Source organism: Palaemon carinicauda, chromosome 9 (genome assembly GCF_036898095.1).
Source record: "Palaemon carinicauda isolate YSFRI2023 chromosome 9, ASM3689809v2, whole genome shotgun sequence".
NCBI classification, from domain to species: Eukaryota; Metazoa; Arthropoda; class Malacostraca; order Decapoda; family Palaemonidae; genus Palaemon; species Palaemon carinicauda.
This window is the reverse complement of record NC_090733.1, coordinates 60,269,670-60,291,483: the sequence shown is the minus strand read 5'-3', so window position 1 is coordinate 60,291,483 and position 21,814 is coordinate 60,269,670. Positions and strand designations below refer to the sequence as shown.

Sequence of the window (21,814 nt, the reverse complement as noted above, 5' to 3'; positions counted from 1 at the left end):
TTCCGGAAAATCCGCGATATGTATATATATATATGGGTTATGGAAAAACCCCGCGAAGTGGTGAATCCGCGATTGTCGAACCGCGAAGTAGCGAGGGTTCACTGTACTACAGTACCCTAAACTAAAACAGGCACAAATATTAAAATGTTAGAATATTAAAGTAGTATAAAAAAATAAAGATTGTTACTCTACTCACCACGAAAGAAGTTGAAGAAAAACTTGAATGATGATGGCGATGAATTTGCTGCACAGTAGAAATGATGATGATGAAGCTGATGATGTCTTCTACTGTGCAGCCAATGATAGTATTTTACGTCTCTTCAGACGGAGGTGTCTTTTCCTGGTACACCTCTTCAACTTCTTCCTGGGACACTTCTTCAATTTCTTCCGAAGGCATAGTAGCAGGAGGAACTGGCTCTTTTTTGCGAGGCTGGAAGAACATTGTGATCGGAAGTTGCTGCCGCTGCTTCTTTTTTCGCTCGAAGAGCATCCTGTAGGGAGTCATGTCTTCATCGATTTTGTTGCAGAATTGCATAGAACGAACCATATCCTCGTCCCACTCTTGCAACAATTCTTTCAACTCCTTCGCAAGGTTGCAGAGCTTGGCAAGCCGTTCTAATGTTAAGCCCGTTTCTTTGACATTTTCTTGGGTCTCTTCCTGTGTTTCACTGTCTTCTTCACTGGCCGATTTCGTCAGGTCTTCAAGGTCTGCGAGGTCTGCGTCAGTTAGCGGCTGGGAATGGCAGGCCAACAACTCGTCGACGTCTTTAGTCGTCATGTCGCCAAACCCGTCACCTCCAATTATCGCAGCCAACTGCACAGATTTCCGTATTGCAGAGTGTTGAATCTCAGCAGGTGTAAATTCCTCATAATTGTAAACAATCTGGGGCCACAACTTCTTCCAGCTCGCATTAACAGTAGCAGGTTTCATTTCTTACAGTGCCTTCTGGATGTTCTGCAGGCACGTGGCTATTGTGTACTTCCGCCAGTACGCCTTCAAATTGAATGTTTCATTCTCATCATCTTGGGCAGCATCCACACACGCAACGAAGTCCGCCAAGGTATTCTTCGTGTAGAGGGCCTTGAACGCCCTGATAACCCCCTGGTCCATCGGTTGAATTAATGACGCTGTGTTGAGTGGCAGGAACTCAACCTGAATGCCCTCATGCGACAGATCAGTTGCGTGTCCACTAGCGTTATCCATAAGGAGAAGGATCTTAAATGGCAAGCCCTTCTCTACGAGATATTTGCTGACTTGCAGGATGAAACACTGGTGGAACCAGTTGGAGGTCAGCATCTTCGTAATCCATGCTTTTGGATTATGCATCCAGTACACGGGAAGGAGGTTCTTATTTTTATTTTTCAAAGCGCGAGGGTTTTTCGATTTGTAAATAAGCCCCGGCTTTAGCAAAAATCCAGCAGCATTGCCACACATCACGAGAGTAACACGATCTTTGAATGCTTTAAAGCCAGAGGCTTTGGCGGCTTCTTTGAACAGGAAAGTTCGCAACGGCATTTTCTTCCAAAACAAGCCGGTCTCATCCATATTAAACACTTGTTCGGGCTTGTATCCACCTTCTGTGATAATGTTCTTAATGGTCTAATTCGCGTAAGTTTCAGCAGCGGTAGTGTCAGCGGAAGCAGCCTCGCCATGCAGGGAAACGCTTTTCAGGGCGAAGCGTTTCTGAAACTTCACGAACCATCCTTTGTTGGCGGAAAAATGTTGTTTCTGAGGCTGGGAATCAGTGGATGTCCCTGCTTGAGGTTCATCTAGTACATCATCTTCGTCTTCTTCAGCATGGTCGCCATCGTCGTCTTGAGGTTCCTTTGCCGCAAAATTCTCACACAAACCCAAAGCTTTGGTTCAGATGGTGTTCGTATCCAAGGCTATGTTCTTCTTCTGGCAGTCGGCAATCCAGACTGCTAAAGCACCTTCCATACGGACGATCGTTTAATTACGAGCGTAACAACTCGCTTCGCTGACCTGCTAAAGGTGATGGCAGCCATCTTTCTAATGTTCGCCTCGTCCTTTTTAATGTAGCGAACAGTGGATTCGTTCACTCCAAAATGGCGGGCTGCGGCTGCGAAACTTCTGCCTTCTTTCAACATATCGAGAAGTGTAACTTTCTCAGCAATCGTCATCATTTTTCAGAGGCGTTTAGGCTCACTACTAGCCTTAGCAGAAGCAGAACGCTTGGGAGCCATTGAACGCTTGGGAACCATTGTAGGGGTTAAATAGAAAGTTCAACAAAAAGTTCAACTTCAAACAGTCATGCACAGCACAGATTAAAGTTACACAGTAACGTAGCAGCATCTACCCGGCGAGAGAGCGGCAAATAAAGTGGCCGCGAGAAGATGCTGCGGATCGGAGAAGCGGTCAAAAAACCAATCACAGGCTAGATTACAAAACTTGGGAGCTGATTCGTCATCTATCAGCACTGGAACCAATCACAGTCCGTCTTACATGCTATGTAGTAGTTACAAATTCAAATACAAGGTACTATATACAGTATGCTTTACGTACGCTATTTTACGCTTGTTTTGTTGTAGGATATGTACGCTTATTCGAGATGTGATTTTTGCAACAAAGAATATTATTGGATGCAGTACTACGTACGTATACATACAAAAGATTCATGGAAAATATGCACATCCATTACATTTGTAGTAGTAGCCATCAGCAGCCTTACACCATTCAAATATGACAGTCAGACTGCATCTGATTTGCGTTTCATGTTTGATTTAATTTTACTACGTATACTGAATTATCGTATGATCACATTCTCTTTTCGTGTTTTATTTCTTTCTGTACTGAATTATATGTCATATGTAATGCAATGAACCATCAGTAAGAGCAGCTATTACTAATTATTAATGGAATTAACAAAATATTTGGGGTCTTCATATATCGCGGCTCTTCGAAATTTCCGGAAATTCCGCGATATATGTATATACATGCGTTATGAAAAAAATCTGCGAAGTCGTGAATCCGCGATAGTCGAACCGCGAAGTAGCGAGAGCTCACTGTATTCACTTGTGATCTACAAGAATCCACTACAGTCATTCAAGTAAGATCAGGTACAACAATGATGGTTGGCATTTACTTTTCTTTGCTCAACCATGCATACCAGACATCATCCTCGTCTATTTCCCAAAGTGATATAAAAAGAAATAAATAATTGACCAATCCTGACAGGAGACAAGAAGATAAAAAAACAATTACTATATCTGAACAACAGTAAAAATAGGAAAAAACAATTAATCTGGTTTTCAACAACAGTAAAACTCAAGGTACTGAAATTATACTTAATCTGTTGCTCATGATAAGTAAAAGGCTACTTTGCTATGCTATATGTAGACATGTATCTAAGGAATTATACAGCTAATGTAAAGCTATTAGACATCTCCTTAAAAAGTATGTTTACCACTTTCGTCAAATTTTCTCTATTCAATATTTTTTTCTCTTCTAGACTAGGTAATGGTCCTCAATGTATTGTAAATTGAATTTTTATTTACATATAACCAATATTGTTTTCAAAATTTTACCCCCCTTTTTAACAGTTAATATATTAGCTACTGAATCAAAAAAAAAAAAAAAAAAAAAAAAAAAAAAAAAAAAAAAAAAAAAAAAAAAAAAAAAAAATACCCGAGACTTTATCAAGAACATACAAGTGATAAGATAAGGAAATATGGCAATTAGTACCATATATACTCGTGTAAAAGCTGATCTCGCGTATTGTGCGACCCCAAAAAATTTTCACCTATAAAATAGGATTTTATCATATATCTCGTGTTATCATGCGAGTTACTTTTTGAGAAACTAAATTACAGACTAACATATTTACTCTATTCCTTTATTCCATCTTCTACTTCAATTGGTTAGAAAATTAAAAAACAAGGTTAAAAATATTGTTAGTAACATTATAATCATTGAGTAAACGCATACAGCCACAACCACCACCGACCAAACGAAAAAAAAAAAGTTTTTTATTTTTCTTTTTATGAACACTCGAATCAGATAGCAGCTGTTTTGTTTGCATATCGATATTGTACGATAGTAAAAGCAGACAAGACTGACATTTTTACATTACAGTGAACCCTCGCTACTTCGCGGTTCGACCATCGCGGATTCACCACTTCGCGGGTTTTTTCCATAACCCATATATATATACATATCGCGGATTTTCCGGAAATTTCGAAAATACCGCGAAATCTGAAGACCCCCAAATACGATATTTCGTTACCTGTAATTCCATTAATACTGTAATTAGTAATATCTGCTCTTACTGATTGTTCATTGCATTACATATGATATATAATTCAGCACAGAAAGAAATAAAACACGAAAAGAGAATGTGATCATACGATAATACAGTACTGTATACAGTACGTAGTAAAATTAAATAGAACATGAAACGCAAATCAGATGCAGTCATACCATATTAGAATGGTGTAAGGCTGCTGATGGCTACTACTGTACTACAAATGTAATGGATGTGCATCTTTTCCATGATTCTTTTGTATGTATACGTACGTAGTACTGCATCCAATAATATTCTTTGTTGTAAAAATCACATTTCGAATAAGCGTACGAGAGAGAGAGAGAGAGAGAGAGAGAGAGAGAGAGAGAGAGAGAGAGTCACACATCCTACAAAAGAATAAAATAACATACGTAAAGCTATTATTATTATTGTTATTATTATTATTATTGTTGTTGTTAATAAAATTATTATTGTTATTATTATTATCATTATTATTATTATTATTACTGTACAGTATTATTATCATTATTTATTATTATTATTATTAATACTGTACGTACGGTATACGCGGGGTATCTTGTACATTGAGTTGGTAACCTACGCATCATATACTGTAAGACGGGTTGTGATTGGTTCAAGCGCTGATAGATGACGAATCAGAACTCAAGTTTTGTTATCTAGCCTGTGATTGGTGTTTTGCCCTCATCTCCAACCCGCAGCATCTAGGTTCTCGCGGGCCAGGGTCGTCCACTTTCTCTTACGGCGTATCGCTGAGTAGACGTTCTTAAGTTTGTGAAGTTTAATCTGTGCTGTGTGCGACCTTTTTTAAGTTGAACTTTTTGTTAAATCCTACTGTACAATGCCTCCCAAGCGTTCTGCTTCTACTAAGGCTGGTAGTGAGCCTAAACGCCACCGAAGGATAATGACGATTGCTGAGAAAGGTTACGCTTCTCGATATGTTAAAAGACGGTAGAAGTTACGCGGCCGCAGCGCGCCATTTTGGAATCAACGAATCTACTGTTCGCTATATCAAGAAGGACGAGGCGAACATTAGAAAGACGGCTGCAATCACCTTTAGCAGATCAGCGAAGCGAGTCGTTACCACGCGTAATAAAACTATCGTACGCATGGAAGGTGCTTTAGCTGTGTGGATTGCCGACTGCCGGAAGAAGAACATAGCCTTGGATACAAACACCATCCGAACAAAGGCTTTGAGCTAGTATGAGAATTTTGCTGCAAAGGAACCTCAAGACGACGACGGCAACCATGCTGAAGAAGATGATGATGCAGATGATCCTCAACCAGGGACATCCACTGATTCCCAGCCTCAGAAACAACGTTTTTCCGCCAGCAAAGGATGGTTCGCGAAGTTTCAGAAACGCTTCGCCCTGAAAAGCGTTTCCCTGCATGGCGAGGCTGCTTCGGCTGACACTGCCGCTGCTGAAACTTACGTGAACCAGACATTTAAGAATATTATCGCCGAAGGTGGATACAAGCCGGAACAAGTGTTTAATATGGATGAGACCGGCTTGTTTTGGAAGAGAATGCCGTCGCGAACTTTCCTGTTCAAAGAGGAAGCCAAAGCCTCTGGCTTTAAAGCATTCAAGGATCGCGTTACCCTCGTGATGTGTGGCAATGCTGCTGGATTTTTGCTAAAATAAGTCGAAAAATCTTCGCGCTTTGAAAAATAAGAATAAGAATCTCCATCCCGTGTACTGGATGCATAATCCAAAAGCATGGATTACAAAGATGCTGACCTCCAACTGGTTCCACCAGTGTTTCATCCCGCAAGTCAGCAAATATCTTGTAGAGAAGGGCTTGCCATTCAAGATCCTTCTCCTTATGGATAACGCTGGTGGACACGCAACTGATCTGTCGCATGAGGGCATTCAGGTTGAGTTCCTGCCACCCAACACCACGTCATTAATTCAACCGATGGACCAGGGGGTTATCAGGGCGTTCAAGGCCCTCTACACGAAGAATACCTTGGCGGACCTCGTTGCGTGTGTGGATGCTGCCCAAGATGATGAGGATGAAGATTTTAACTTGAAGGCGTACTGGCGGCAGTACACCATAGCCACGTGCCTGCAGAATATTCAGAAGGCACTGCAAAAGATGAAACCTGCAACCGTGAATGCGAGCTGGAAGAAGTTGTGGCCCCAGATTGTTTACGACGACGAGGGATTTACACCTGCTGAAATCCAAAACTCTGCAATACGCAAATCTGTGCAGTTGGCTGCCATAATTGGAGGCGACGGGTTTGGCGACATGACGACTGAAGACGTCGACGAGTTGTTGGACTGCCATTCCCAGCCCCTAACTGACGCAGATCTCGAAGACCTGACGAAATCGGCAAGCGAAGAAGAGAGTGAAACCCAGGAAGAGACCCAAGAAAATGTCGAAGAAACGGGCTTAACATTAGAACGGCTTGCAAAGGCCTGCAACCATGCGAAGGAGTTGAAAGAAATGTTGCAAGAGTGGGACGAGGATATGGTTCGGTCGATGCAATTCTGCAACAAGGTTGATGACATAATGACTCCCTACAGGATGCTCTTAGATCGAAAAAAGAAGCAGCGGCAACAACTTCCGATCACAATGTTCTTCCAGCCTCGCAAAAAAGAGCCAGTTCCTCCTGCTACTACGCCTTCGGAAGAAATTGAAGAAGTTGAAGAGGTGTCCCAGGAAAAGACACCTCCGTCTGAAGAGACGTAAAATACTACCTGGCTGCACAGTAGAACACATCATCAGCTTCATCATCATCATTTCTACTGTGCAGCAAATTCATCGCCATCATCATTCAAGTTTTTCTTGAACTTCTTTCGTGGTGAGTACAGTAACAATCTTTATTTTTCACTTTAATATTCTAACATTCTAATATTTGTGCCTGTTTTATAGTTTAGTACTGTATGCATTAAGTTAAAGGGAAGGTTTTAAAAGTCTACATGTTGTAACCTATCATATTTTTTTTGTTTAAAATTTACATTTACGTACGTAAAACAATCTCTCTCTCTCTCTCTCTCTCTCTCTCTCTCTCTCTCTCTCTCTCCCTCTCCCTCTCCCTCTCCCTCTCCCTCTCCCCCTCCCCCTCTCCCTCTCCCTCTCCCCCTCTCCCTCTCCCTCTCTCCCTCTCCCTCTCTCGTAAATTGTTTTCCTGCTTTGCTACGTACAGTATGTACTGTATGATTTTATATAGATACGGTAAATTATATTTGTACTAATAACATATTTTGTAAATGCTTTTACTGTAAATATCATTATTTATCACTTTCATCATGCGCGTTAAATGCCTTCTTTGTTCTGAGCGTGGTTGTTTACTGAGCGTACAGTACTTTATGACGCTGTCGTTTCAGGCGGCGTCATAAAGAAAAACATTTCATTTGGAAGTCCTAAGAAAAATTAAGTAAAACATTGGTAATAAAAAAATCAACATACTGTATAATCAATATAATCGATGCAAAAACTAACCTATACATATATGTGTACACTAAATGAGTTTGTTTCTTCATTATGATCAGAGATGAACGTAAACAAAACATTGGTTGCCATTTTTTATCGTGCTTTATAGGTGTTTAGGAAACGCATGATATAAAATCGCCTTTAATATTTGTGCCTGTTTTAGTTTAGGGTGCTGTAGTACATGCATTAAGTGTTCTGTACATTAAAGGGTGGTTTGTTAACAGTACTACGTACAAGGGAAGGTTTTAAAAGTCCGAATATACATGTTAAATAAATAGGTAAATATGATGTCACTACTTCGCGGATTTTCACCTATCGCTGGGTCTGGAACCTATCTACCGCAATAAACGAGGGTTCACTGTATGTCCTTATTTAATATGGAGAAAAATTTAAAAAATGTACTGCCAAATATATAGTAACAAGGCAAGAAAACAAACAATATTCATAGCCGCTATTCTGTTTAGAATCGGGGAAAGCTGTGTCCGAAGCTGGAGGAAACAAAAGGTAAATTCATTGGGAAGCTATGAATTTACAAATAGCATAATTAAATGTAAATGCCAAATTTCGAAGATAAAGTTACAAAGTGTTTCAAAACAGAGAATATAGTTTTGTTTAAGCACAATATAAATAATTTGTTAAGCTTTATAATCAAGCAACTCAGCGCTGAAACACTATAAACTAATGTATATCGGCAACATGAATGAAACTTCGGTTAACTTCTACTGTATATGCGATTCAACTCAACAGTAAATAAAATATAAGAGAAGTATTTCAAATGAAACTATTGAAATTAGTATGCTATTTGGAAAATGATAGAACAAGTACCGTGAACCTTCGTTTATCGCGGTAGATAGGTTCCAAACCCGGCCGCGATAGCTGAAAATCCGCGAAGTAGGGACACCATATTTACGTATTTATTTAACATGTATATTCAGACTTTTAAAACCTTCCCTCGTACGTAGTACTGTTAACAAACTACCCATTAATGTATAGAACACTTAATGCATGTACTACAGTACCCTAAACTAAAACAGGCACAAATATTAAAGGCGATTTTATATGATGCGTTTCCTAAACACGCCAAAAAGCACGATAAAAAAGACAACCAATGTTTTGTTTACGTTTATCTCTGATCATAATGAAGAAACAGACTCATTTACACATCTGTGTATAGGTTAGTTTTTGCATCGACAGCAATCTTACCAAGTATTGATTATATGTTGATTTTGTTATTACCAATGTTTTACTTAATTTTTCTTAGGACTTCAAAATAAATGAAATGAATGCCATTTATGAAATGTTTTTCTTTATGACGCCGCCTGAAACGGAAACCTTCCATTCGTAATAAACAAACGAAGGCATTAAACGCGCATGATGAAAGTGATAAATAATGATATTAAAAGCTTTTAGTAAATATAGATACAGTAAATAATATTTGTAATAACAAATATTATTTACCATATCTATATAAAATCCTACATACGTAGCAAAGCATGAAAACATTGTTTTTTTTTTTTTTTTTTTTTGGCGTTTAATCAACAACAAACTGCCGCTAATGACCGAATGAAAATTTACGACAATTCTAAACTGTTACTAAAGATGATTCTCCATTCCATATCCAAAATACTTTTCCTAACTTCAGTTATGAAACCATCTAAAAAAAAAAAAGTCAGAGAAGAAGAAAGTACAAGGCCGATTTTTAAAGTTGTCGAACAATTAAGTTACCGCTATAACGTTCGATGTGACATAGTGCGAGATTGGAGAAAGTAAGGAAAATTGAATCATGATTGATTTTCAATATAAATGAAACTTTGTGAAGCAACAAAGATTTCATTTGTTAGTGAGATAGAGGTAGGGAATGAGAGGTAGTGAAAAGTAGCCCACAGAGAGAGAGAGAGAGAGAGAGAGAGAGAGAGAGAGAGAGAGAGAGAGAGAGAGAGAGAGAGAGAGAGAGAGATAGAGGTAGGGAATGAGAGGTAGTGAAAAGTAGCCCACAGAGAGAGAGAGAGAGAGAGAGAGAGAGAGAGAGAGAGAGAGAGAGAGAGAGAGAGAGAGAGAGAGAGAGAGAGAGAGAGAGAGTTGTTTTAAATGTAATAAACCAAAAAATATGATAGGTTATAACACATTGGTGCTTATGTAATATCAACTGTACAGATGGTTTGAATAAGTTAAGAAATGGTATAAACAATACTTCGTACACGCATATTCTTGAGACCGGCAGCTAGACGTCAGCTGATCTGATCACAGCCAAAAGTAAAACAAAAAGAAGTCAACAATACTCGAGATTTTTAAAACACACCCGAAATTTAAAAACAAAAGTACACGCTTTCTTAATGTGCAATTAACTATTTAAAGAGTAGCAATTTTCTAGAATAAAATGATGTTTCCCCCAAAAATAGTGGTTTGCTGATGAAATCGAATGCCGTACTTAATGAAAAAAGTCCGCAAAGTCGTGAATCCGCGATGATCGAACCGCGAAGTAGCGAGGGCTCACTGTAATGATAGTTTTTTTTAAGAAATATGAAATATCTTTCGGTAGTCTGTCTTAATCAGCTGATTTGGAAAGCGTACAAGAGTATCGATTGACTTTCAAACATAACCAATGGAAAAGATAATTCACATGGTTTTATTTATAAATATGTTACTAAAATATGAATACTACATGCATTATTGTTGGATAAAGCTATGTATAACATCAGTTTAATAGAAATCCGGTTTATTTCAAATATAGCTTATTTTTTACCCCAGTAAATGGATATACAATTTGAACGACGACTTAGCAAATCCAAGAGTGCATATGCTAATTTGATATCTCGTGTATGATGCGATCCCCATGAATTTAGCTTCAAAATTAGTCTTCAAAACTTGCATGTTACGCGAGTATATACGGTATTTTGTGAACTAGTGAGGTGTGATATAAAATCTAAGAGATGAACTAGTTAGTTTGACTGTGGTATCACCAAAATAAGGCAACATGCCTATGATTCAGACACTTCCTGAAAGCAAACTGCAGAACACATAAAGAAAACTAGATAAATTCTCAATGAAAATTCATTCAAACTGTGTCAAGTTTGACATATGTGGTTGTGTCTAAAGAATGAAAAAAATCAAACATACCTTGCAGGTGGTGCTGAGGCTAATGCAGATGAAGAATCATCTTGTGCTAGCTGCTGTACAGTTTCTCTCACTCTTTTCCGCCTTCTACTTCTTGAGCCTGGAGTATTTGGAGAGGAATATCTTTGTAGGGGACTTAAAAAGTTGTTGCTAACGTTCTGAAAATAAAGGGCCACAATTAAGTATATATATATACTATATAATGTAGTTGCTGTATTCCCAAATAGCTTATCTAGCTGAATGATAAACCAACGCAAAACTACTTGAGAAAAGAAAACATTATGATTCTTTCAATCTGAACCTATCATTTACTTTTTTTACCTCTAAATAAAACAAGCTATCAAGTGGTGCCAGCTTGATAACCTATAATTTAAAGAATAAAGAAAATCCTTCCATAACCAACACACTCTTCCACCTTTAACTTAGCCACCAAAACACTCACTAGCTGCCAAGAAGAGTGTGACAGCTAAGACAATGTTTGATGGGTTAGCTCAACAAGAAAAGAAAATGCTTCAGATTTAAACGGACTTGATCATCGAAGGTATATACACTGGAACCTTGACATACGATTGCCGTAATATACGAATGTTTTGAGATACAACGGAAAATTTTCGAAAATATATGCTTTGATATACAACGAAATATTTGAGATACGATTTTGCAATGAGTGATAGTTGTATAGGCGACCGATAGATGGCGTTCGGTCTGTTTGTTTGTTGGTGCTGCATCGTTAATAAAATGTGTAGTTCGTTGTATTTGTGCCTATTTTTCGTGTTATTTTGTCTATTTTATTATTTACCATGGGTCCCAAAGCTAAAGACAAAGCAGGTGATAAGAAAAAAACTAATAAAATTATCTCGAAAGTGTAATAATGCTTCCAAAACAAAATAGAATATTTAGTGAGAGAAAAATATGAATGCTCTCTCTCTCTCTGTAATAAATGAAATCTTTTTCTTTGCTAAATCTCTTTTGACGCTGTATAATCAAGCACCACAGAGCTAAAAACTATAAAGTATCGTGCATCGGCGGTAGCATGTCTAATTAATAAGGGAGTTATTTGATCCAAAAATTGAGGTTGATGATGGACTAGGCATGGTTGATCAGGTGATTTGAATGTAAACAATGCATAAGATTATAATTCACTATGTTTTTAATTAAAAATACAATACTAAAACGTGAATATTACATGCATTACTATTGGATACAGTCAAGTGAAACGCCAGGGAGAGACAAGGATGAAACAAAATGACAAAGAGACGAGACAGGGGGAGGCGGTAGCGTGCATGCATGTGTTCAGATTGTGTGGACCTTGCGGTAGCACATTCCCTAGGCCAAATCTATGCTAAATCAAATAAATTAAGGAAATCAGGAAGAAGGCATTTAGAATGATTAATTAAATACAAATGACGAATAAATGCTAGAAAAGTGAAGATGAATAAAATCGCAAAAAATAAAGAAAACCCTAAGAGTTGGCACGATAGGCTCAGACCTGAAAGTGATGAAAGTCAAGAAAGTGAGGCCAAAAAGGCCAGACGTGAAGGTGGTGATGAGTAAGTGTTTATGTAATTAAAAAAAAATAGTTTAGCAATGTTATTTCATTTGTATTAATTACGTAGTTATTAGTGTACGTACATGCGTAAATAAAAAGAGAACAAATCATTCCCTGCCACCCCTCACCCTGCTGGCCTCACTTCATCTTTCGTTGTGGTAAGTAAAATTCCTTTTTTTTCTTTATTGACTTTATTAACATTTATTATCATTTATCACATTATTATGTTATTTTATCATTATGTGTGTTATTACTGGTTTGGGTATAAATTGTGTATATTATTGTGTATATTATAAGTTATTTAGCTGTGTTTTGGTGTGGTTTCATAGCGCTAGAACGGATTAATACATATTTCATTATTTTAAATGGGAAAAAATGCTTTGAGATACAACTGTTTTGATATACAATGATTTTAACAGAACAAATTAAATTTGTATGTCAAGGTTCCATTGTATAGCCTTCAAAATGGGGAGGAGGTTGGGTTACTAGTTCTACTTAGAGTAGAGTAGATATAATAAATTTGTTATTAAATCATGCTTATTTCCATGTATACTGTATTACATTTCAATAAAACAAGTTGAATAACACACTTCCTAGGCAGAAGGGAGATTATAAGCAAGAAAAGAGGGACCAAAACAAGTAATGAATTAATCAAATGCTTTTATCTCATTAAAGCCAATACTTTACCTTAAATAAATAAGAGGAACATCACCATAAGTACAACTTTATGTTGAGTAGCTCATACTAAAATCTATCTAGTCTCAATTTTGTAAAATGATACTTTCTCTTGTCACTCTCTTATTTCAAATAACTTACCATGAATCATTGACCATTAAGTAAGACTTGATACAGAGGAAATGACAGAAATTTCAGACCTGGAGATATGTTAAAAGTCAACAGAAGTTGAATTTTATTCTAAATTGATAAAATAAATATAACAAATTTGACGGAATACAGAACTCCCAATATAATTATTTCAACACATCTTCACATATGTAGCAGGATCTTTTCAAACAATGATCAGCGAATACAGAATCAGTTCTCCAATGGGGTGTTGTAATCACTTTATAAAGATAAACTTTTAAAGTGAAGGGCAGTATTACAATGCTGGAATATTTTCCAAGGAATGACCATGGATGATTAGTTCCTTTAACAAAACACACATTTAATTCTTATAAATAAGTTTATAAGGGAATTTTTTTAAACAAAACTGAAAATTACCAATTCTTGGAATTCTATCCAAATACATCAACTGTTCCAATAGGACATATAACCCTATGACCAAAACCAACACTTACAAAATGGTTGTAATGCGCTAAATATTTTATAGCAGACACTACACCTAATAATATAACATTTATTACAGTCGATTTCTTCATATCAATAAAGTCAAAATGACAAATTCGGAAATCATTTGTATTTTTCACTAATACAAACCTGTAGCTATTTATATTGGATATTACTTTTGGCGGAGCTGGAAGGGAGCCATTAGATTTAAAGTGCGAGTGGCAACCTTACCTAACCACTAATAGTGGCTAAGTAAGAGGTGGTTGGGGGCTCCCTAGCGGCCTATTTCTACACACGGTTCAATGAACCATGTACTTTTTGCTTGCAGGCAGGAATTACAAGGGGGCAGGTGATGGCAGCCCAATATATATAAATAGCTACAGGTTTGTATTAGTTAGGGAAAAATACAAATTACCTCTGAATTTGTCATTTGTTCCTATACTAACAAACCTTCTGCTATTTATATTGGATGAATCACTCTTAGGAGGGTGTAAGTCCAACTACTAGATTAGTCATTGACCTGGGTTTCCCTAGTACAGTATTAGACTGTACCTTGCACCTCGCATGTCAGTACATGTGAGTATGATAGCGGCCTGAGCAACTAAAGTAGTAGTGAGATATCTCATAAGAACGTCTAGGTAAGAAGATGCTCCTCGATAAAATAGGAGCCCTACACATAAAAAGACATTTCCCCAAGCCTACCTCGCAGGAGGCGTTGGGGACGTGTACGAGTATATGAAAAACATACTTGGTTACACAATGGAAGTAATTATTATCTGTAAAAGGTTGAAGCCAGCTTTGCAAAGGGACCCATGGCGCTGTTCCTCAAAGGAGGGGAAGATGAAAGTAAAAGAGCCAGCCATACTTTCATTCATCCCAGTCTTACCACGAGTAGGCAATGCCTTCAACTTTCTACTACTTGTCTGACAAGGAGCCTGAGGTATTATTAAACCACTTATTGTGTCACCACCACAACAGTGATAGAGAAAATGTATCGAGTCTTCTGTGGGTCATGTCTTGTAGGGAGGGTGAGGTAAAGATTAGACACTTATCCAACCTACCAATGGCACAATTTACGTCCCAAAGGAGCTGCTCAAAAGCGTTGTGAACCACAGGAGCGATAGAGAAAACGAATTGGGTCTTTAGCGGGTCACGTCTTGTAAGTGGGGTGAGATGAAGATCAGACACCTTTCCACCATACCAATGGCACGGTTTGTGTTACAAAGGAGCTGCTTGACATGGACGGATTCTGCCCTGAAACGTTCAGAGCTCTGGGTCGTCTCTATGAGGAGGAGGAGAGGGATTCTGTGACTGGTATAGGATCTGTGTCACCATCACAGATGAGATCCTTACGACCTCGTTTGACCTTCCTAGGATTAACAAGGCATGCTGAACCTAAGGAGCGAACTCCTTCATTGTTTTCCTGAGGTATGCCCTCAATATAATCACTGGTATGCTAAAGAAAAACAATGACGAGTATCTGACCCAGTGTGCTATACCCGTGGGGCTAGGTAATCCCCCTCCTTGAGGTATGTCTTCAAAGTAATTACCTGTGTTACAGCCTTGATTACAAAGCGGCAGGTTCCCAGTTGGGGGGCTTGAACCTGCGATTCAAGTTGCTTGGAACAAAATACGATGTTACTTGGTTTCTTGCCGTAAGCAACAGACGAGGGAGACCCAAAGGGTACGTCCCTCTTTTGGTCGAGTGTCACACTGGGAAAGACCTATCCTCGGGATCAGGGGAAGATCTGCAGTTTAGAACCCCCCATCCTGTAGAAGGCTGTAATACCCTACTACAGGTAACCAGTTCAAACTATGGAGAGCAACGATTGGAGATGCTCGATGGACGAGAAAAGTATCTAGTCGTACTTCACTCGACTCTCGCCATGGAGTATCTTAGTCATAAAGGAAGTCCATAATGGGTGCTCCAGAGTCGTAGACGTGCCACTGCGTGTGACCTGTCTTTTCGGCGGCTAAACCGAAGCTCTAGTCGAGTCCCTTAATGAGACAAGTCCAACTATAAATCTGCATGGAAGTGGGGAGAAGCCCTCTATTCCTTTCCCCAAAAAAAACTGCTCGCAAAAGGGAATCTAACAGGACACAGCAGTCCTTCTCCTGCTTGTCATTGATATTTATTCCGCTTCCAAAAGGAAGACATCTAAAACAGAAGCTGTAGGAGGAATACTCCTGCAGAAGGGGGTGGTCTATAAAATCCAAACCCGTAAACTAGATACCCCAAAGGGAAGACCATATAGGAGCAGGAAGTTTTTTCCCATGAACAGGAAACCGACGAATCACTGTCATTCACCCTGGCACTTTCCCGAAGCAAGGTGCCTACTGGGGGATCAAGAGAGTATCATTCGTGCTCTGATCCTAGTCCTAAGGACATATGATGCTGTATGTGGCCTCCCCCCCTTTCCTTTGATGCCTCTATAAGAAGCGTCAAATCAAGAAGAACAAGGAGATCTACTCCCTGGGAGAGATTCTCGTCAGGCAGTCTTATAACTAGGACCGTTACTTGCTCAGGTCTTGTAGAAGACCAAGAGAAGGACGATCCCTAGTGCCGAAGGACCTGGAACCAGGCTAGTTCTTCAGAGGTCGCACTTGACGGAGACTAATGAGGTCTTGTCGGATAAAGGATGTTTCCCCAGAACAGAAGCAGATGAAGGTTGAATGTATTTCCACTAAGGTCCGAGGGCATAAGGGCCAACAGAGACTGGGAGAACACAGATTTTCAATATCGTCAGTTATTCCAGTCAGTCATCCGTCTAGGGGTGCCCCGAATCATAGCATGTAAATTGCTATGGCTGTCGATTAGACAGAAATGAATTTTGTTCTCTAAGAGGGAGAGTATGGTAGTAACCTTATGAGGTTGTGTCTACCACTAGAAGGGGGGGGGGAGAAAAACAGATTCAAAGAATCTGCCTCCCTTATCACATCAGAGAACAGATTTTCTTCAGGAGACTCTCTTCAATAGCGTAGTTCCTATTGAAGCAAATTCAGCTCTTGGGCAGCACAAAATAAACAGGACAACAAGGGAGAAGGTAGCAACCGAAGCAGCAACCTGGTTACTTGAGGCCATTTGTTCGCAAGCCTTCCTCTTATATGAACGAAATGTACAAGAAAACCAAGTACAATCAAGGTAGATGAATTAAAGTGAGTGTGCTGGAATCAATGCATAAACCTGGCCACTTTGAAGCAGATTCTTCTGATTCCGCTGACAGCGAAAAAACTTTGGGAACCCGAGACTCCCTGTTTGTTACACACAAACAACCCAAAGAGCGAGGGGCGCAGAGCCTTGCACTAGCGTATTATCCCCGTCGCCAAAGAAAGGGGTATTCTTAGGTTCCCAGATGGAAAAATCTGTAATTCCATCAACTCTGCAGGGTCTAACAAAGTAGATTATGCTCAATAGCAAGGAGACAATCTATGCCATCTAGGAGAGAGTACTCTCAAGCAACACCCTCTCAGGAAGTGGCTGTAGAACTAGAGGCCTAGAATGGAGCAGGCTTTTAGTGATTACTAGTCTCTGACTAGTGACTGTCAGGCAGCAAAATGGCCAGCAAGCGAAAAAGACGCACACTGTCGTGTTTTGACAACAAACGAGTAGCTGTTGAATATAAAAACTGTGAACGGTGCTATTGACAAACCGAGGATCATCTAGCCGTTGAAAAACAACGACTGGTAGCTGACAAATTGGAGATCTCAAAAATCCAAGATTTACCGAAACGATCGGGATCATTTCACTTCAGACTGTGCTCCTGAGCATGAGCGCCTCGCACGAGAGCTTCTTGCTTATGAGTGCGAGCATCTTGCACAAGACCATGAGCGTCTCGTACGAGTGTGTGAACGGCGTCACGCCTAAGAGCGCGAGAGTCCTGCACAAGTCTTGTTCGAGAGCGTAAGCGTCTCGGCCGAGAGCGTGATGATCTCGCTTGAGCGCGTCCTCCACGAAAGCACGAACGTTTCACCCGTGAGCGTGAGCATCTCACTTGAGCTCATCCTCCACGAAAGCATGAACATTTCGCTTGTGAGCGTGAGCATCTATACCTGCCACACGCTAAGTTGGCGGTGATGCCCCGCCCCTTGTTAAGCGAAGGTGGTAATTCGATTACAGCAACTATTTGTGTGGCTATTCATTTGAATGTGTTGAAGGTTCTTACAAGTACTAATTCAGGTTGTTTTAATTGTAAAGTTAATTATACGCTTTAAAGAAAACTAAAATGTGTGTTAAATGATGAAAATGTTTGAGAACGTTGAAAAAACTATAACTAAGGTATAACTCAAATAGTCAAAGTCAAGGATTTTACACAATTTTGAATGCACTCTGATTCATTTATCTTCAATATCCCATAAATATATCAGAAATTAGTCAAAATCAAGTACATTGAAAAATTTATTTAAATACGGAGATGCTATATAGTATGAATATTGTAGTACACGTGTCCAAATAACATACTTAAAGCTTAGAAAACATGCGCATTATCTAGGGAGGAAGAATGATCAGTAAAATAAAGTTACTGTAATTGGCGGGAATTTCAAACAGTTGCTAACCAAGCTAACATTGAATGAAGAGAAGTAGCTGTCATTTCAGTAGCTATTGCGCAATATACTATATATACACCGAAGTATAAAGGAGTAACTATAATAATGGAGGATTACTGTATATATATATAATATATATAAATATATATACTATACACACATACATACACATATATATATAAATATATATATATATATATATATATATATATATATATATATATGTGTGTGTGTGTGTGTGTATATATATGTATATTTATATATATATGTACATGTGTATATATACTGTATATATATGTATATAAATATATATATATATATATATATATATATATATATATATATATATGTATATATATAAATATATATATACACACATACATACACATATATATAAATATATATATATATATATACATATATGTGTGTGTGTGTGTATATATATGTATATATATATATGTATATTTATATATATATGTACATGTGTATATATACTGTATATATATGTATATAAATATATATATATATATATATATATATATATATATATATATATATATATATGTATATATATATATATATGTATATATATATATATATATATATATATATATATATATATATATATATATATATATATATATATGTATGTGTGTAGTGTGTGTATATATATATATATATATATATATATATATATATATATATATATATATATATATATATATATATATATATATATATATATATATATATATATGTATATATATATATATATATATATATATATATATATATATATATATATGTATAAGTACAGTATATTTATATGTATATATATAATATATATATATATATATATATATATATATATATATATATATATATATATATATATATATATATATATATATATATATATATATATATCATATGTACATACAGTGATACCTCGGTACTCGACCATAATCCGTTCGAGATCCGTGTTCGACCTCCGATTTGTTCGAGTACCGAATTTTTTTTCCCCATAAGAAATAATGGTATATATTCTATTCCGTTCCCAAGCACTCGAACAGGCCCAAAATATTAATAAAACGTGTACCTAAACAACAATAATTATCTAAATGTGTATGAAATTGGTCAGAAAATCCTATAAAACAATTTTAAACCATTTACTGTACTAAAATAAAACAATTTTAAACCATTTTCTGTACTGTAGTGAACATACCTTTGAGCAGCGGTTCGATGGCATACAGGGATGGATGTGGAGAGGATGGAAGGGGGAGGTTACTGCTTGGAAGGAGAGTCCCCTTCCATGATGTGGCGGGGTAGTTCTCCTTCAGGAGTTGTTTCTCTCTCCAATGAAAGGGTGGGCAGATCTATTTCAGGGGTTTCTTCTCTTCTTTGTCTCTTCTTTGGAGGAGAAACAGGCTTTGATGTAGCAGCTTTCTTTTCTTTTGTGAAAAACTGGTCTATTGTTAATTGTTTCTTCCTCCTCTGCAGTATTCTTCGAAAATGATACATGACACTATCATTAAACATATGCACTGCCCGGTTTGCTACTGCAATTTCTGGGTGGTATTTTTCAGCAAAAGCCTGCACATCTGCCCACTTGGAACAAATTTCATTGATGAGAGAACTTGGAACATCCTCCCTTACCTCATCCTCTTCTGAAGATTCCTGCTCCACAATCAGATCCTGCTGCTGTTGTTGTTGCAGGTGCAACAATTCCTCCACAGTCAACTCGGTAGAATGGCTTTCTACAAGCTCATCAATATCATCCTTGTCGACCTCAAGCCCCAAACTCCTGCCCATGACAACAATTTCCTCAACGACATCAGTGTCATCAGAAATTACAGGGGTAGCAGTGCTTGGACCCGCCTCTGGTTGGAAACCTTCAAACTCCCTCTCTGTGACACATGATGGCCACAGCTTACGCCAGGCAGAGTTCAATGTCCTATAGGTCACACCTCGCCAAGCTTGGTCAATCATGTTAACAGAGTTGAGGATGCTGAAGTGTTCCTTCCAGAATTCCTTTAGGGTCAACTTCGTGTCACTGGTCACTTCAAAACACTTTCTGAAAAGGGCCTTGGTATAGAGTTTTTTGAAGTTTGAAATGACCTGTTGGTCCATGGGCTGGAGTATGGGAGTAGTATTGGGGGGCAAGAATTTGATTTTGATAAAGCTGTATTCTTCTTTCAAGTCATCCTCGAGACCTGGAGGATGTGCAGGAGCATTGTCCATAACCAGAAGACATTTCATTGGCAAGCTCTTTTCAATGAGGTAAGCCTTAACCTGGGGGGCAAACACTTCGTTTATCCACTCAGTAAAGAATTGTCTTGTGACCCAAGATTTAGTGTTCGAGCGCCACATAACTGGTAGTGCACTTTTACAAATATTATTTCGTTTGAACACCCGGGGGTTGTCCGAGTGGTACACTAACAAGGGTTTGATCTTGCAATCGCCACTTGCATTTGCACACAGCAACAATGTTAGCCTATCTTTCATTGGCTTGTGACCTGGCATCTTCGTCTCGTCCTTGGTAATGTACGTATTGGCTGGCATTTTCTTCCAAAATAACCCAGTCTCATCACAATTAAAGACTTGTTGTGCAATCAAATTTTGTTCATTTATGTACCGATCGAATTCCCCCACGTATTTATCGGCTGCAATTTGATCCGAACTAGCTGCCTCCCCATGCCTAGTAACACGATGAATACCTGTTCTATTACGAAACTTTTCAAACCAACCCCTGCTCGCTTTAAATGTAAATGAATCACTTTCACTGGTACTCGGACTTTTCTTCACTAATTCTTCATAGATATGCAACGCTTTTTCACAAATGAACGCTTCACTAACACTTTCCCCGGCCAACTGTTTTTCTTTAATAAATATTAAAAGCAACTTTTCCATCTCCTCAATCACTTGTGGCCTTTGCTTAGTTACCGCCGTAACTCCCGTTGCAACATTCGCCTTCTTAATCATTTCTTTATGCTTTAAAAACGTAGAAATGGTCGACTTCGCCATTCCGTATTCTACCGCTAAATCGGACACTCGTACACCATTCTCATATTTCGCTATAATTTCCTTCTTCAACTCGATCGTTGTTCGCACTGTTTTCCTCTTCTCCTTCCCCTTAACACTCATTACTTTCTTGGGACTCATTATGAAAGCTAAAAAAGCAATTAAAAGCACTGAAAATCACTAAATCACAACGAATGCTGATCGCGCGTTGTCTGAGTGACGCTCTCGAGAGAACTGATGCTTCCCGAACAAGCGAGAGTGGCCGAGATGGCGCGATCATCACAAAGCCCATGCGGTCGTCACGTGTTCGGCTGGTCGAGTACCGAATTTTTGGTCGAGCACCGCAGCAAAAATTTCTCGAAAATTTTGGTCGAACTCCGAATTGTTCGAGTATAGAGTCGTTCGACTACCGAGGTATCACTGTATATGTGTATATATAAATATATATATATATATATATATATATATATATATATATATATATATATATATACAGTATATATATGTATATATGTATATATATGTGTATATACATACATATATATATATATATATATATATATATATATATATATATATA

At 38.1% G+C, this 21,814-nt stretch overlaps 1 protein-coding gene across 1 annotated transcript in view; it reads right to left on the bottom strand.

The window, feature by feature from the left end:
* pbl (epithelial cell transforming 2 pebble) overlaps nucleotides 1-21,814 on the bottom strand; it is a 501,682-nt gene that overhangs the window by 365,011 nt on the left and 114,857 nt on the right. Inside the window, exon 6 of the mRNA XM_068379544.1 lies at nucleotides 10,836-10,990. Coding sequence (XP_068235645.1) covers nucleotides 10,836-10,990 — 155 coding nt within the window. The remainder of the gene's footprint in view (nucleotides 1-10,835; nucleotides 10,991-21,814) is intronic.